Consider the following 18,585-nt stretch of genomic DNA (forward strand, 5'->3'; position numbering starts at 1 on the left):
CAGATGTCAAAAGCATTGTAGCACAGTGGGATTATGTGCTAAGGTCCATGGCAGGACAGACAAACAAGCAAAGTCTCAGATCAGTCAAACAGTTACCTTTTAATAAAATCTCAGATGACCAACTTTGTTTTATCTTTGTCAATGCCTACCAAAAGTTCAAATGAAGTTTTGTTGTGTTAACTACTTACATTTCTTTTATTTCTTATTTTAACCATTTGTAAAAATAAAGGAATTTTGCTAAATGGAATTGGGAATTTGTTTAAAGGCAAGCCAATTTAAGATAAAGCAACACATGTTATACATATGGCTTTCTTCTTATTAAAACAAAATAAATTGGACCTTAAATAGAAACCTTAATTATTTTCTGTGATGAGAACTATACTTAACTATTTTTTTTGGACATGGAGGTAATAATCTGTTTTGCACTGCATTTCACTGATAACATGAAAGCAAAAAATAACAGTTTAATTTTAATTTTCAAATCATTTTCAGGAAAAACTATATTGCCTATTTTTAAGTAGTAAAAAAACTCACAAAGTGCAAAACCACCATTTTGAGTACCAGAATAATTATTTATAAGCGCTCCACTAGTCATTTATTTACCTTATATGAATTTTCCATCATCAAGGGCTTTAGGTTCATTTATAACAAACTGTGATTCTTTTTGTAGTTGCAATACCTTGACTCACAATTTAGAACAGAGGTCGCAAACTGACAGCCCATGGGCTAGCTCCTGATCCCAGATGGATTTTGTTTTGCCTGTGAGGTGTTGCTTTTTTTCCGTTTGGCTTTTTATTGAGTTAGTTACCAACATTTAAGAATTGGAGAATTTCATGTAAAAATCTGGATTCTCAGCTTCTTTTAAAAAGTCAGATCTTAACAACACTGAGCCTACATTCCCACATGGTAACAATCAGCCAAGCTGACTAATAGCCGCCACCTTGGCAAAGAATATATATACTCTCTAGTTCACCACAGTCCCCACTGCTCCATATTGCTTATAGTCTTTCATTTATATTACCAGCCTTGCCTCAGTAGGCGGTAGAGTTTGCGACTCTCCTGGTTTCTCTGTAGTTTATGTGAGTGACTTGACACATATACCTTCAAAAACACCTCATAATTTTTCTCAGATTGCAGTAAATGTAAAAATATTATTATATATATGTACATATGAAATGTATGCTTTGATAATCCAGAATTAAATCTATATAGTTATAAACTACTGCTACAGTTAATGAAGAGAGAACTTGACTTAATTTGCATGTCATTTTACTAGAAAATTAAAAATAAAATGAAAGCCAGCTTCGACATCTGAATTCAATTGCATTCATATAAAATCAGAAACACTTTCAATATCCAAGCCTAAACTCAAAACTTAATCCATTTAATATTTTCCAGTTAAAGTCAGTCATTAATAAAATCTACTGAGTTTTAGTCTCCCCAGCATTGATGTCATTGTCTAATAGAAAGTTTGGCACTTAAGGAGGCACATCCACTGCTTCAGGTCACTTTGGTATTATTTAGTGTGCATGGCATTTAAAACTAACTTTTAATGTAGAAAATGTCACAGATATTAGAAACACCATCATAGTGATGTTTCATATTCTGTGTTGAAAACCCAGGATGAATCACATGGTGTAGTCCTCATCTCCCCTACAGCTCTTATGACATTTTTCTTGTAGAAAACTATGGATAAAACCTGCATCAAGAGCAGCCCTAAAGGAAGGGGGAAAAATATCACCAAAAGGTAATGTAACCTGAAAAAGAAGTGTGAAAGAGAAGAGGGGCACTACCGACAGGAACTATCAAAATCAATTTTAGGATCATGGGTTCCCCTCCTTCACGCTTGTCTCTGACTCACTGTGTGTTCTTTTCACCACTACAACCTAAAATGTCTGAGGCCTGGAACAATATGTTAGCTCTGATTGCCCTTTGACTAAGCTTTTCACAGATATTTTAAGAGGTTTCAAGTATAAATCTTCTTAGACTTCCAAATATTTGTTTAAAATATATTATTAGAAGAAAAAGATTTTAAATGTTTTAAAACTTCTAGCATGCCTACAACACATATCTGTGCCTAATGCTTAGAATGACTCAGAAGATTAGAAAACCAGATTCTTTTCCATTATCATTGTAGCACACTTAATAGCCTGTGCTGCCCTGCAAAAGTGAATGTACCTTCCTAAGCATTCCAGAACAAACGGGCAGGTGGGCATCTCAATAACTTCCCCATTATTTTACATGGGTGTCATAGTTTTCATGTCAGTGATGTTCACTCAATACCCACCAACCTTGCAGCCTTTCTCTAACTTCTGCTTTAGAACCTCCAAGTGGATGGACAGGTTGTAATTAACTCTTTGGATTTCGTTTTTTTCTCATTACTAACTAAGGATTAAGCAAGATTCAGCATTTGCTGCTGAAAATTTTAAATGGCTCTACTTTCCTACCTTAGTAAGTATACTACAGGGAATAAGATTATGAAAGTGTGGCTCAATCTGTACAGGCTCCAGGACATTCTCAGGAAGTTGATTTTTAAAAAATAAATACATAAATACCTGTTAACAGCTTGTTTTCTTGTCATTTGCCTCTTCCTTCTAAAAGGAGAGTGTAGCAGAAAATAAATAAATAAAACTGGTTAATTAAGAGTTCTGGTTAGTTAGTTTCCAATTAATCAAGGCTTTATTATATTTCACAAAAAAATTTTCCTAAATTCTGCAGAAATTTTAGACAGGTTACACACAATGAAACACCAGCAGGGAAGAGCACACAGAAGGTAAGGCAGCCTGAATTACTATTAGTGTTTTAAATATATGAGTAATGTTAGCACATTTCTAGTATAATCCCCACTGAACAAAGAATAACGTGAAATGTCATGTGATTAGGGCTTTTCCACATATGAAGACAAGGAAATAAGGTAAGAGATTTCTGTTGAAGAAAGTGGCCTTGGGTCGTAACAATTCCAAAATAAATTCAGCAATAGTCTTTTCCCTCTCTCTCAAGAGCCTTCCTTCCCATCCCATTGGGTATTCCAACATTTTGGGGGGGAAAATCCCTTTCTAATTTTTTCTCATCTTTTATTTGGCCAACAGGATGATGAAAGAAAGCCAATATCAATGTTGTGCTTATTTTCTAAACGTGGAGCCGCTGATCTCAGACGGATCACTATATGCATTTTTCTGGAACATACTGAATTATCTTACATCTTCCTCATAAGGGTTACACATGCGCATTCATACACACACACACACACACACACACACACACACACACACACACAGTCATACCTACATCCACACAAAAGAAATTAAACACATACAAAAGATATCCATTTAAAAAACACAGTTAGCCTTGTTAACAAAATAATTATTCTTTCCAGCAGTGCAGTAACTCCCAGTGTTCTCCAATCCTTTAATAAAGAACAATGAAATCTAAAATGACATGCAAAAAAAAAAAAAAACTATGAACACTACAATGTGGTTATTTTAAGCCATAATGCACTTCTTAGTAACACAGAAACGGAAACTTCCTATAATGCCCACTACAAATATATGTGATTAGTTCATCATCTTTTTGTTTTTGTTTTGTGTGCTTTTGGAAAGCAACTGCTACTCTGCTCAAAGTCTGTAGAGAGATTTCTAAAATACATAAATGGAAATATATCTGGGGTTGCTGGGGAGAGTAGGCGAGAGTGAAGGTGAGCCTTTCCTTACCTACTCTTATGTTCTGTCGCTTCACTGTCAGAACTATTTAATTTTGCTTTACAACTCACTCACACAACCTTTTCTGAGCTGACACGTTTTCTAAATAAAATATAATCATATGCACCAAGTCAATGATAATGTATCCTTCCTTATTTTAATGGGCTATATATGACTGGATTTGAGGGCATTTCAATTGTACCAAAGATCTCCCTCTTTTTAAACTATAAAACTTTCTAAGCTCAACAAACTTTTTCTAGCTATCACTATATATATATTTAATTATACTAAGCCATCAAAATAAAAATCATTTACATCTCCTATGGCATGGGCTTCATAGGTTAAACTTAGACTGTGAAATCATTTACTACTGAAACACTCTTATTAGAATTATCCAGTAAATATATAAAAGCCCATGGGTTAACTGTTCTTTAATTAACAATTGAAAACCTTCTTGGAAAATTAAGAGTTTATCTTAATATTTGAAAATTTCTCATTTATCTTGTCCAATGTAAGGAATGTACTTTATAATAGTGCTTAACAAACTAGCTATAACTCTAGGGCTTTAAGGCCTACAAGTTAAATATATATATTTCATTTTTGATATTCTAAGTAAAATGTGACTCCTATACTTCTGAATTTGTTCTTTTAGTGATATCAATTAATTCATTTTAGTTTTCCTTATACTTTGCGAAATAATGAACATTTTTGAAAATTTTACTGAGCAAGCAGATAATGATGCTAATATTATCAGCTCAGCATAGAATACCTTATAATGTGAAAAAAAAAAATCATCAGCGTTCCCTGGAATTGGCCCAAAATGCTTTGTGTTCCCTCTATTTTCTCTTTGTCTACTGAATTTTGCTGCGCCTCCCCACTTCTGATTCTGGCTGTGAAACAAAAGTCATGAAGGAAAAACCTGAAATTTACTAAAATGTATCTTTGTGGCTTACATATTCATATGTTCACATTCTTATAAAGCCACTAACAAAACAGGGATTACATACAGTCAAGAACGCTGCGTAAGATACAAAACTCAATATACGACTACCACCAACAAAACTATTAAAAACTGAGGTTTTGCAACATATGGTGGTAAGTAGTAAGGGTTCTCTACACAACACACTAGTTCCAATCATCGTCATGATTGTACTGCATTAAGACTGGTTAACCTTACTGTAGAGAGAGCCTCTCCCTATGCACAAGTTATGACTAGAAGGTTATTCTACTCTGGCTGAGACCCAGAAGTTAATAATTGAGAGCAGGCTTTATTTAGAATTGGTCAAAGTCATTTTTATCCTGTGCCACTGATAAATAAGTTTTCATACTTTGATTCTTCCAACTTTGGGCATGTGAATGTGAAGCTCAACAAAGTTAACGACAGTGATTGCTACCCAGTGTGCTCATCTTTGATTGGTATTAGTTTAAGTATGAGAATCAGAGATATGACATTCTCACTTTTGAAACCTAAATGTAGCCCACAGAATCTCATTTAACAATATAGAGAAACAGCATGCAAGACACAGGACAAAAAGCAATAAAATACCACATAATAAGGAGTCCAGTTAAAAAGTCAGGCTCATTGAATTTAAGTATTTTGGTCTTTTTTAGGATAAATTGAAAAATCATTATTAAACATCACATATTATGTTCAACCTCTGATTTGCAGGAAACTAAACCAAATATTCCTTTCACTGATTTGTCAAACAAAGGAAAGTAATTCAAACAGAGCGTTTTAAAGATACAGTCAACTTTGGAATTATCTACTGCAAGGGATTTCAAACTGGATTCTAAAGAACTTCAGTGAAACTGCTAATGTATAGTAGAAGGAAAAATAAGAGGAGCAATTGTCTTATATCTTTTCTTTTTCTATGTGATATATTGGGAGTGCCTGAACTGCTTTGGTTAACTACCTACTATCACCATCATTTAACAGATGAGGACATTCTCCCCTGAGATGTTCAATTATTTGGCCAAAGTTGCAGAGCAAGTTAATGTTAGGTCACCCTATATACTGACATGAATAACAGCTACTGACCCTACATTTTTAATCCTGCTTCCTCTACTGTATGTTAGAGAACCACTTTTTAAATCTCCTCCCAAAGACTGTCATGTCTGTTTTATCCTCATGGTAGCACAATAAGCTTGATAAACATTACGTATATATTTAGATAGTAGAAGAGACAAGATTTGTGTCTCCCTTCTTCTCTAAGCCAGTGATCTTTCTGTACAGAGCTTTAAAAATCTAAACATTTTACATAAAATCTGAATTTCAATGTGCTTATACACTCTTGGTAGGAATTTAAATTAGTTCAGCCACTGTGGAAAGCACTTTGGAGATTTCTAAAAGAACTTTAAAAAGAACTACCATTTGACCCAGGAATCTCATTACTGGGCACATACCAAAGGAAAATAAATTTTTCTACCAAAATACACATGAACTCGTATGCTCATCACAGCACTACTCATAATAGCAAAGACATGGAATCAACCTAAGTGCCTATCCACAGGGAATTGGATAAAGAACATGAGATACATGTACACCATGGAATATTATGCAGCCATAAAAAAGAACAAAATCGTGTCCTCTGCAGCAGCATGGAAGCAGCTGGAGGCCATTATCCTAAATGAATTAGCACAGGGATGGAAACCAAATACTGCATCTTCTCACTTGCAAGTGGGAGCTAAACACTGGGTACATATGGACATTAAGACGGCAACAATAAACACTGGGGGCTACTAGAAGTGGGGGAGAGGAAAGAGGATCAAGGGCTGAAAAATTGCCTATTAGGTACTATGTTCACTACCTGTGACAGGATCATTTGTACCTCAAACCTCAGCAACCCACAATATACCCACATAACAAACCTGCACATGTACCCCCCCAGTCTAAAATAATGTACCACTGAATCTAAAATAAAAGCTGTATTTTTTACTAAAATGAGAGATCTGGCAATACTGGTTTCACACTCTTACTGGCTTGGCACAAGTAGATGAAGCAGATTAACAATGGCTACCCCATAGAAAGAGCATGCACTCTACTGTTCCCCACAGTTCCCACAATTGCTTATGACCTTATACTGGCCCTCTTAATGAATTTATGTTATTTCTGAGGACCCAGGAAGAACATGAGTTTTATGGCTGCTATTTTAAAGATGATTTACCCAAACATTAGTCAATTTCCCCAAAGAAAGTATGAGATTTCTGGAAACTTCCGTGTGTGTAAGATATTCTTCGAAGGTGCACTAAGTGTGCTAAATCATCTGTCTACCTAGTAAAAGACAATGTACTTTTCTTAATGAAGACAAGCCTTTGACCTTTAAAGTTGACACAACTGTATATAGAATAGCACCTAAAGCAAGTTGCCTCAGAAAAAAAGAGATTAAATAAGAAACAAACTCTGATTACACTCACACAAACAGTATCATTCAGAGTACAAGCTATATATTTGAAATTCCAAAGAATCAATGAAAATGTTCCCTATGCTTTGAAATGGGAGTCTGCTGTTGATATTTTGGGAACTACTAAATTAGGTTTCAGCTGCCCCTTACACAGGTAACATCTGTTAGTCAGGCAATTTGGTTTTCTAGCCCAACACAATAAACAAAATGTTTATTTGCTAATAAAATGTAATAAATAAATAAAGTATAAGTCAAGTAATGCCTCCCCACCTCCTATCAGACATCATCAATAGGGGGAAAATTGCCAATAAATAATTGCTGGTAAAACTTTTAAAAGTTATCGTTCGAGACATGACCAAATCATATCAACTGTTAGATTTCCACGACTGGAGCTTTTAAAGACATTTCCTAACTCTTAGATGATAACTTTATGCATCTTATATGACAACTCTTGCTTCACAGCAGCTGGTTTACAGCCATTTAACCACTTTATGAATCCTGAAAATGTTTTGGCAAACATGTATATTAACAGAAAAAACCCATGAAGATATCCTTATTTTAAAGGTATAAAATTAATAGCCTGTATATTTCATGTCTATTTAAGTTTGTAGAAGGCATCTAAACAAACTCTTTGTCTGTTAAGTCTCCAAATATTTGATTTTCTGAACCAAGGCCTAGACAATTCAAACTGACCATTTGCCTCCGCTCAGAATTTTTTTTTCTTATTAGTTGGGAATAACAAAAACTTTCATTGTATTAAATATTTGCTGCTTCTGATATATTTTGATGCACACATTTGAGTCTTTTAAAAGTCAATGAGATTTAAAGTCATAGTCAAGAGGAAAAAAATTGAATATGGGATGAAGTGGTAGTGAAGATAAATGGGCTTATGGAATTTTTTTTCTTGTTTGTTTGTAGGAGATAGGGTTTTGGTTGTATATATATAAACTCTTGTATTAACATAAAGTGCCAATATAACTCAAAGAATGCAAGACCCTATGTCACTTGTATCCTTTATACAAACAATATTTTGTTGGTCCTGTCTGAGGAGCCTCAGCAGTTTCAATGATATTTCTCATATGTCCTAGAAAAACAAAGAATATCAAAAATAGGATTACTGTTTACAGCGTCAAATGTCTTTTTCCAGGCAATGTTCATTTAAAAAATAGAATAACTTGCTCTTCTCATGGTACAACAATGCTTCAGTATGTGTGAAATATGAATATATGTACCATCAAGGATGATGCCAGTTAAATACCTTTAGTGGTACTATGAAGGTATCCCAAATAGTATTTTCAATGACATTCTTCTACAAATTCAAATTCAGTAAATATCAGTCACATACATAAACTTTGATTATTAGATAACCTGCCTGAAATCATTGCTATTATATAAAGCTTTAAACGTTAAAATTCCTCAAAACCTTCATAAATTTTAGATCACTTAATGCTATGTCATCTTTGTCCACAATGTTTCTGTTGGAAATTTTTTATCTTACAGTCTTGCTATTCATGTTTGTAGCTTTGGCTAGACATCATGGGTGACCTTTGAATCGTGTCCTTTGATCTGCATAGGGGTTCTAACCAGCCTCTGGTAAGGGATTTTTCAGCACCGTTACACTATTTATATTTCATGTCTTCCAGTTGATGATCGTGTCCTGCTATTGTGTGTTCAGAATGACTCACAGAAAACACTAAGGAAATGCTTCAGAAGCCAAACAAAACATTTATGGTAGATATACATTGCAGCCCTTAAAACATTGGACACAATTACTGTCTTATCAGCTTTTAACTAGCTTTGTGTTTGATGGTTTGATATCACACTGAGACAATAGTAAACTGGCTTACTTCCTAGTTTACTGGCTGTGTGGAGAACTTAGGGTCAACTTCCAACTCTGAATTCCTCATTAAAATGGTGTTTCCTTCATTGCACTTATCACAATATCACAATGTGTAATTATTTTCCCTATTTACTGTTTTAGATCTACTCTTCCAATGAAAATGTAATCTCCATGAGATAATAGGTTAGGTTTTATGTTCACTGTTTCTTTCCATCTGCTAACACAATGCTGGCATGCAGTAATCATCAGTAAATATTTGTCAACTGAGATGAATGTTGATCTTGTGAAAGGACATTTTACCCTTATTCAAAATCATCACTGTACAGTCTTTAGGCTTACTTTTATAAAACGTATTTTAAGAATGTATTTCTACTTTTCAGTGCTGATTTACATCATTAACTATGATACATGATTTATATAAGGACAGCCATGGTGTTTTAGAATCTGAGTAAACTTTCTCTGAAAGTTTGTCCTTAGCCAAAGTTAATCAGAAAGTTTCTAAGCCCAACTTTATTTGATGGCATCAAATATACTGAATTGTTGACAGGTAAAAATATAGATATATTATAAGGCTATTCATGAAGATAAATAATATTATAAAATTTATTTTAATTATACCTTAACTCTAACATTTGGCAAATTGGTCTAACTAAGTTTAAATTAGATGTGAAAAGCAGTTCTGTAAGCAGAATTCAGCTAAGCTGTTTCTAAGAAAATGAGTTCATTTGCCAATTGATCATTCTGGTAATCCTATCCGGTTTAGTCTAGATGCAGATGAAGACAATCAAGCAGGATCAGAGCAAAGAAATCTTGGCCGGCACATGCGCTTAATGTATTACTGGGAGTCGAGATGGGAATGAAGAAGATTACCAATTTGAAATTCTGTTAAATCCCTTACATTCATCTCCTGACTGAATCCCTGACAAGGATTATAAAATCAAATAAGATATCTGATTTTAAAATACAATATAGTAAAATAAAATATTTTAAATAATCTAAAATAAAACAAAATGAAATATTTTAAAATAAAATAAATAAATCTACTTTAAAATCTATTTTGAAATCTATTTAAAATCTATTTTAAAACAAAATAAAATAAAATCCATGTTCCTTACCAATTAAGAGACCAGAGGCAAAAACTTAAAATTACAAACGATTATCGTTCAAAGCACTTTATACATAGTTTTACAGGTTCAAAATCTCATGTTTAAATAACAATGCCCCTTATTGTATAGTTTTACAGTTAACAGAGCATTTTCTCTTCATTACCTAATAGGATAAAACTATTTTGTGTGCAAAAGTGGGTTTGAATCTTCATATATTTTCATATATAATATATACATTAAAATTATATATGTAGAAACAGACTGAAGAGTTTTTAATCTGATTCAGCATTCTACCCCTTGTTCTTGACAGTATTTATCTATGTGAATATGCTGAATTACTGTTTTGTCTTGATAGTTTTTCCCTTAATAAGCTTTATTACTTTTATGTTCACTGCAAAGAATTAACTTCAGAATTGAAAAGGCTGAGCATGGTGGCTCACATCTGTAATCTATTGAGGCCAGGAGTTCATGATCAGCCTGGGAAACATAGTGCAACTCCTTCTCTACAATTTTCTTTTTTTAATTAGGTGATCATGGTGGCACATGCATGTGGTCCTAGCTACACAAGAGGCTTAGGTGAGAGGACCGCTTGAGCCCAGGATTTTCAACCTGAGGTGAGCTATGATTGCACCACTGCACTCCAGCTTGGGTGACAGAGTGAAATCCTGTCTCAAAAAAAAATAAAAAATAAAAAACAAAACAGAAAGAAAAAATATTGACGAAAGCTTTTCAAACATGCGTATAATTGATATCTAACAGTTTGCATACTGATCCCATAGAGGCCATATTTATCTTCACACCTTATCATAGCAAATTCTCAGTTGAATATTTATTCTACAAATATTTACTGATCATCAACTGTCAACAAAAGGCTATGTGCTTCACAGCATACAAAGAGAATACAAAGATCTTCAACCATAGTATCTTACATCAAGTATACTACGGTCTGAAAAGACAGAAATTAATCAGCACTAATGTTACAATGAATGTCTGTGAGTGATAAGCACCGTGTCATTTCCTGGCATATAGCAAATACTCAAATACATCCGATTAATGAATGCTGAATCCATGGGTGAAGTTAAATTAAGTACTATAAGAATTTATAAGACAAAAGTATCACTTTTACCTGAAGTGATCAGTGAAATCAATATGGAGGAGGAAAACTGTGACTTGGGTCTTCAAACAGATTTTGAAGAACAAAGAGTGAAAGAGGATAACAATCCTTTAAGAAATTAAAACTGACAAGATGCACAGAGTAGACTGTTATAAGATAGTTTGTAGGTAAGAAGACCAAATTGGAGGTTGCTTCAGGATGGTGGAAATGAAAATCAAAAGGAAAGGACATGTGCAACAGAAAGTCTAAAACCAACATTAATATGACTTAACACCTGACTTATCATGGAAACCAAGTATAGAATGGAACAAAGGAGTACTTTGAGCTTATGACTTTGTTTCCGGGAAAAACTATTTTCCAACTTTTGAACAACAACCAATTCTGAACATAACAAGGTTAACAGAAAAACACTGAACAAGGCATAAAATAACTTGGGTATTAGTCCCAAGTAGGCCATTAATGTGTGACCGTGAGCAAATTACTTCCCCTATCAAGATCCCAGTATACTTCTTTGTAAAACCAAGGTTGAACAAGTTGATGTCTGCAGCCCATCATAGCTCAGAAACCCTGTAGTTCTCTGATTCCTGAAGTGTTGACTACTGCCTATAATACAGGTAAGTTACACTCAAAGTCTTCCAAGAGGTCAGTGATGGTTGCAGTTTAGTTGCCACTCCTAAGACATAACTCTTTTTCCTCTTATTCATAGTTATTGCATGCCTGTTAGAGGTATTCTGCTAAGGGGCATTCTCTTCTATGTTTCAGAAGAAGACAGTCTAAAAAATCCTTTAGACATTTATCTTCACAGAATAAATCAGTAGTGCATTATTCTGTTTGCATGCTACAGAAAGATGATCTTGAAAAGCTGAGAAGCTCCAATGTTTGTTTCAGCAAGTTTTTCTTCTACTAAAATTTATGCATCTCTTTTACGATAATCTGTACTATGATAAAAAGAGTTGACATTGTCTATCTATATGTATATTTATATGAGTTTTTATTATTTTCAATTATTCAACTTTTGTGCTTTAAAACACAGAAACCCAGGATTCTATCCTGTCTTAACAGCTCATATCCTAAGATCAATTTAATTCTCTTTTTCAAATGCTGCACCTCTTAAAAAAAATATGGTGCATTAGTCCATTTTGCATTGGTATAAAGGAATACCCGAGACTGGGTAATTTATAAAGAAAAGAGGTTTATTTGGCTCACATTTCTATAGGCTGTACAAGAAACATAGTGCCATCATCTGCTTCTGATGAGGCCTCCAGAAGCTTATAATCATGGTGGAAGGCAAAGGGGGAATAAGCATGCCACATGGCAAGAGAGGGAGCAAGAAGGGCAGAGGGGTCCCAGACTGTTTTCAACAACCAAATGTCATGTGAACGCATTACCATGGGGAGGTCACCATGCCACTGATGAGGGATCTATACTCACAGCCCAAACACCTCCCACCAGGCCCCACCTCCAATGTTAAGGATCACATTTTGACATGAGATTTTGCGGGGACAAACATTCGAACTATATCTTATGGTAGCCAGAAATAAATGTAATGTTCTAAGTGGGGTTATTAGGAATGTTACAGTCTCATTATAAGTCCTGTAGCTATTTAGGTCTTTGCTATGACCATGCATTCAGGTAAAATCAAGGCTGTCATTTATCAAGAAAATCTCCATTTAATTTTCATTTCTCCTCCAGGCATTAGTTTTATCTTGAATTTTCTGATTGGATAATTCTTATAAACAGAGTGAATGAATTAGACTATTTGCCTAACAGTTCCACAGAGAAAAACATGCCACTCCAACTGACTGCTAATTACTTTCCCACTTCATCCTCCTTAGGTAAAAGTGAATGAACATTAACAATATATACATTTTCATCTATTAATATGTTCAACCATTACCTAACCCCAAGAGTGTCTATTGATTTTTATCATTTAAAATGCCAACCACGAAAAGGAAGACCCAGAACTAATGGCTATCTCCTTGTAGTGTCTAGTAAAATACAATGTACAACACAAAAGCACCTAATTATATGATGTGAAAAGGAAACTTTCTGTCCCCTACCTCTTCTGTGAATAAATTATTATATTTCTTTCTAATAATAAAATGAAGTCAAATAACTTGCTAACCTTAATATTAACACCGGTCACTTCATTTTTTAGACATACAAGCTGAATTACGACTCCTTCCTCTCTGCTCACTTGACAATTTGTATGCCTCTGGTATAGCACTCAGTTACATGCCTGTCTCCCTCACTAGGCTTCAATTATTGAAAAGAAACAAAACCTAACTACTGAACACTGCCTGGATAACAAGATCAGCACAAACATTATAAAGCAGCATTAAAGGCTTTAGAAAACATGTGTTTGTTTAAAAGTCTTTAGGGCAATAGTATTGATTTCAAATGTAGCTAACAAGATACAAGCTCATGTTTTTCAGGTCCCTTATTAAGTCTTCAATGAAATGAAAAATGCTCTTTAATGGAAATTTAAAATTAATCTGCATTTCTTTATTATGCTTATTATTTCCCAAATATCGATGGATACTGTTAAAATCTTCATGAGCAGAGTTTGAATTTTTTATATTCTCTGATTGTGACACTTTTTATCTTGTTGCAGTTCCATCAATTTTAAATTGCAGGAAATTTTCCCCAAGTGAAATGTCCTTCCCTAAAGATGATTGTATTCCTTTCACTACTCTATATTTAGTTTTCTACTGTCTCAAAGGGTACCACATTATCATTTTTTTAATGCAAGTTTTTTGCCTTTATCTTTTGATCTCAATCAAATTAAAGAATAGTTTCCCCTTGGTGGAAATCAATATACTGACACTGTCTTCTATATTAGGTGTCAACTTCAACGTTTTAGCAAAATAGAATAAGTCCACCAATATGTCTCCAAATAAAATGTACAATATACAGGTATTCGGGGAGTTTATTGAAGTATACATTTCTTAGCTAAATCCACGTCCAAGGCTATGATTAGCATTAAACAAATACCGATGAAGACTGTTAGCCATTTCACTACCTAATATTTCCTGTTAGCCATTCTGTTTGTTTGTTGCTAATGGATTTTATTCTATCTTTTCAAAAGCTATCTGTATTATTCCTCTTGTATGGTTCCCCTTTTTATCTTATCAATTACATGAGGTTACTCCCATAACTTTCTTCTGAAATAACACATAAGCATCTTCTTTATTCAAATATATACTGTCTTAAGTCTAAAACTTCAATAGGCATATATTTGCTTTCCCTAAAGCTTCATCAGTACTCATGCCTAAGGGTTTTAAAGAAAACCCTTACTCTTCACTTATCTCTTAATTCAAACAAATGTTTAAAAGAAAGGAAAAATGAAAGAAAAATGAAATAATAGAAGAAAGAAAAGTTTTCTTCTTTCCTGTTGTGTGAATATGAATTATCACTAATGGAGACGATTGAATACTCCCTAGCACGGGTTGTGGGTCCTACCTTCGCATCACATCACACTTCTCCTCATGTTTCTAAAGTCACCCCTTGTTTACGATTCCTTAGCTTTGCCTTCTTTCTCATCCACACTGTAGAAACTGTAACAGGCTTCACAGTGAAATCAAGGGATTTTACATTGCTTCCTCACCTCTCCAGGACAACTAGGCCTTCCTTTATTTCCCCTCTACACATTGTAGCAATACTAGGAGATTCTTATTCTTTTACTCTGTTTATTTGTGAAGCTCTTGGTCTTCTTATAGTGATCACATTTTGAAGAATGTCTTTGCATCTATGAATGCCTTCCCTTAAAAATCACATCAACTGGCAATGAAAGACCACTCATTTATTTCTGAAGATGCATTCACAGTATGAAACAATATGTTTTTGCCATGCTCACAAATAGCATCTCCTTATTACCTCACACTCACCATTTACCCATTATAATTGCAGCAAACAAAAATGAAAAAACTAAGCAGCAATGCCATGAAAATACGCAGATAGGTCTTATATTCTTCATATACAAGTTACAGAGCATTTAGGAGATGGAGAAAAATGCTCAAAGGTGTTTAGTGTCTTGGCTTTCTTTTAAAATCATTATTTTCTTTAAAGGCTTTTAATAGGAAAGAAACTCGTGTCCTATTTTAATAATCTTTAAATGATAAAGCCAAAAAAACAAAACAAGTTCCAGGAGCAACAGCGAAGAATACTTTTTTAACTACCTACAGGAAAGAGAATTTTTTGTAATTTAGAAAAGACTGTTAATCAAATAGCTTTTAAGATTTTCTTTCAATATTATTGTGGTTCATCCATTTCACCTGCTCAACACAGTGTGTACATAGAATGCAAACCTATGTACAAATATGTATGTGTTCCAACCAGAGAAATTATATCAACACCAGATCCCACAATATTTCCACACTATTTTTCAGAAGAAAATATAATTTTATAATTAACTTTCATCATTAAAATTTCCATTTTGTTCTCTTGCTTTAAGAAACTGATGAAAGCAATCATGTATATTTACATGTGAGTACAGATAGAAACCAGCTGTCTTTGTAGCAAACTTCTGAAAATCAGTTATAATATACTTTTGACAACTGTTAAATAGTTGTAATTATGAATCTTAGCTCACCATCTTGTCATATGACAGTATCAATAGGATCATGAACATGATAAAAATATTTTAATAGTAACCATATATTTCAGTAAAAACTTTTACAGGATATGGAGTTGTAAGAAGGATGGTCACAAGACAGAAAATTGTCTTTGCAATTTATCTGAAACACCAAGAACACCTAGAAAGTAACAATGAAGCATAAAGTTAATTTATTTCTCTCTAATTACTATCTTTTAAAGAAAAATTTTACAAAAATCTCACTCCAAATAAAGCACCTAAATTTGCCACTGAAACCATAACTTATTTGATACACCTTAAATATAATTTAAACATATATTACATGTGTTACTGGAAAATTTTTACTAAAGAAATATACTACTAAATAGGAGTAATTCTAAACAATATGAATTATTACCAATTAATTTTTCTCTAAAATCAGCTTTTCTTTTGGTTGAAAATTGGTCAGTATTATAAACTAGATTCTGACATTATTTTCCTATACTTAAAGTAGACAAAGTGCTTTGGAGCACTGAGTTTCAAGCCTATACTGCTTTACCAAAGGATTTTTGCTACTGCTGAACTGCTCCTCTCAAAGATATTATTATGCTATCTAGACTAAAAATATTATCACATTTAAAAGTAAGCCCAACTGTTAAAACTAGAATATGGTACTGAAAAATCACTTGTTTAGCAACTGGTGTATCTACAATATTTTAGAGCCACTGTCTTTTCAAAGATCAGTAGCTTGGTGACATGTTAGAGTAATTAGCAGTTCTGTTTGCACCAGCTCTAGAAAAGGGAGAGATTAAGTGACTAAGAAAACATGTAAGTGTATGTTTTCCTTTCACTTAAGAAAATTATTATAATACAGTAAGTGAATGCCATGGAATTAGGATGATTCTTCTGTCATTTCCAAACCAATTCCACCAAGTTAATTGTGGAATTGTGTTTTAATTGTGGATCTCCTGGGAACATTTTTCAAAACAATCCTCCTTTTTAAAGTTTTCTATTTTATTTAGTTTACCACCTTAAACTAAATAATTTGCTTTGATTTCTTTCAATGGTTTGGGATAAAGTTAATCATCTTTACATTGTAGCCAAATTTTTTAAGTTTATTTTTTGGCTATGTCCTTTTTCTGTCAGCTCAGTTATGTGTGCATGTATGTATAGTTTAATGATTTCTACTATTAAAATTAATGCCACTAAGAGGATCTCATTTTTTCTCTGAATTTATACCTTATAGTAAAACTAAAATCCTGGAGTCTAAGTTCCTCATTCATCTTTGTCCTGGTCCATAATAACTGTTCCCCTTCTGACTGACTTTTTATTTGAATATTTAGGTTTAAACAGTATCTAGCATTGTTCTAAATACTAACATTTGCTAAACATTCAATAAATACTTACTGAGTGAAAAGGGACAGTAATCTAAGGATTGTTGTGGTATAATCTCAGTATGTTTTTCTGTAGGTATAATCATTTATGGGTATTAAAGAGATTTACTAATATAGATTAAATGTTTGTTTACTCTTTAATAATTATTGCAATTGTAACTGTCAAGATAACAAATGGTAAGTCAATTTTCTTATTTCTGAATTTTAAATGAGTGTGGAGGTCTCCAATATATTATTTTTAAAGGTTACCAGATAAATTCTTTTGCATCTGCCATATTTAATGCCCAGAGGAGAAAAATACATATATTTTATTCTATTTCCTCCTGTTCAACTGAAATTTTATTTCAAAATATATATAATTCTGTCAAATGTTGTAAGTTTAACACAAACTGCATCCCATGTTAAGATATTTCACAAAAGACAATTTATTAAGTTTATATCTTTAATAGTAGAAATATGCTTATACCTTTTGAATAAAAATTTATTATAAAGTGTTAATAGCATTAATTAAAGTCACTGTATCTTGTCAATTTGCAAACAAGTCTCCTAAAAACTGTACTTAAATATGAAACTACCTTATTTTATGAAGAAATAAAGTGTCCAGAGAATGAATGATAACCTTGCTGTGATTAGACACACTAGAACACCACTGGATCTCTCGAAAGGTAGATCCTGTCATGAACTATCAAGGTAACTGTTGGAGTTCTCTTTTTGACACATTGGTATAAAATAATGAAATAAAAATTATTCAACTCCATCTTTTATTTTTATCATATGTAAACTGAAAAATGTATCATGATTCAAATAACCCTTATGTTCAGATATAAATCATACTTTAAAATCCTATGATATTGAGTAATATTCACAATTTGCTTTTAGCAACCTTAAGCACTCCATTCAAAACAAAGATAAGCAGTAGGTCTACACACAAAATAGTAAAATTATATGCATTTATACAAGTTACATATTGTCTGCTGAAAAAAATGCTTTAAAAGCAGGTACACTTTAAAGAGTTTTTCAAATTTTATCAGATTGCCAGATGTGGTAGAAAAAAAGACAAGCTGCTCTTTCACTTCTGAAAATTTATTGCAGGTTTTATATGTGTTTCAAGTCAATAATGTTTGTGTTGATGGTAGATTTTTTGAGGGTTTTTCAGAATAATAATCAAAGCACATAAGCATATACCATAATTCAAAATATGCTCAGTACCAAAAAATGCACATTCTTGATTATAACTCAAAAATAAATATTAAAGTACCATTAAAATATTATTTGATTTGTAACTTGCATTTTCCTGAATGCCATTAGGGTAAAAATGTTTTGTTTTTGTTTTTTTTTCTTTTTTAGATGCAATGGTTAGTTATCTGAGTTCAAAATTTTTGTCTGGGAATTTTGTTTTATGAAAACTTTTTTAACAACCAAAAAGATAAAGATAGATTCAATCTCTTCTCAAGGAAGG

General features: G+C 33.0%; 1 protein-coding gene across 1 annotated transcript in view; it reads right to left on the reverse strand.

Annotated features, from left to right (window-relative positions):
• DACH2 (dachshund family transcription factor 2) overlaps nt 1–18,585 on the reverse strand; it is a 618,955-nt gene that overhangs the window by 401,782 nt on the left and 198,588 nt on the right. The window contains exon 2 of the mRNA XM_064360361.1: nt 2,556–2,594. Coding sequence (XP_064216431.1) covers nt 2,556–2,594 — 39 coding nt within the window. The remainder of the gene's footprint in view (nt 1–2,555; nt 2,595–18,585) is intronic.

Source organism: Aotus nancymaae, unplaced genomic scaffold (genome assembly GCF_030222135.1).
Source record: "Aotus nancymaae isolate 86718 unplaced genomic scaffold, 86718_ANA_hifiasm-v0.15.2.pri h1tg000004l, whole genome shotgun sequence".
NCBI lineage: Eukaryota > Metazoa > Chordata > Mammalia > Primates > Aotidae > Aotus > Aotus nancymaae.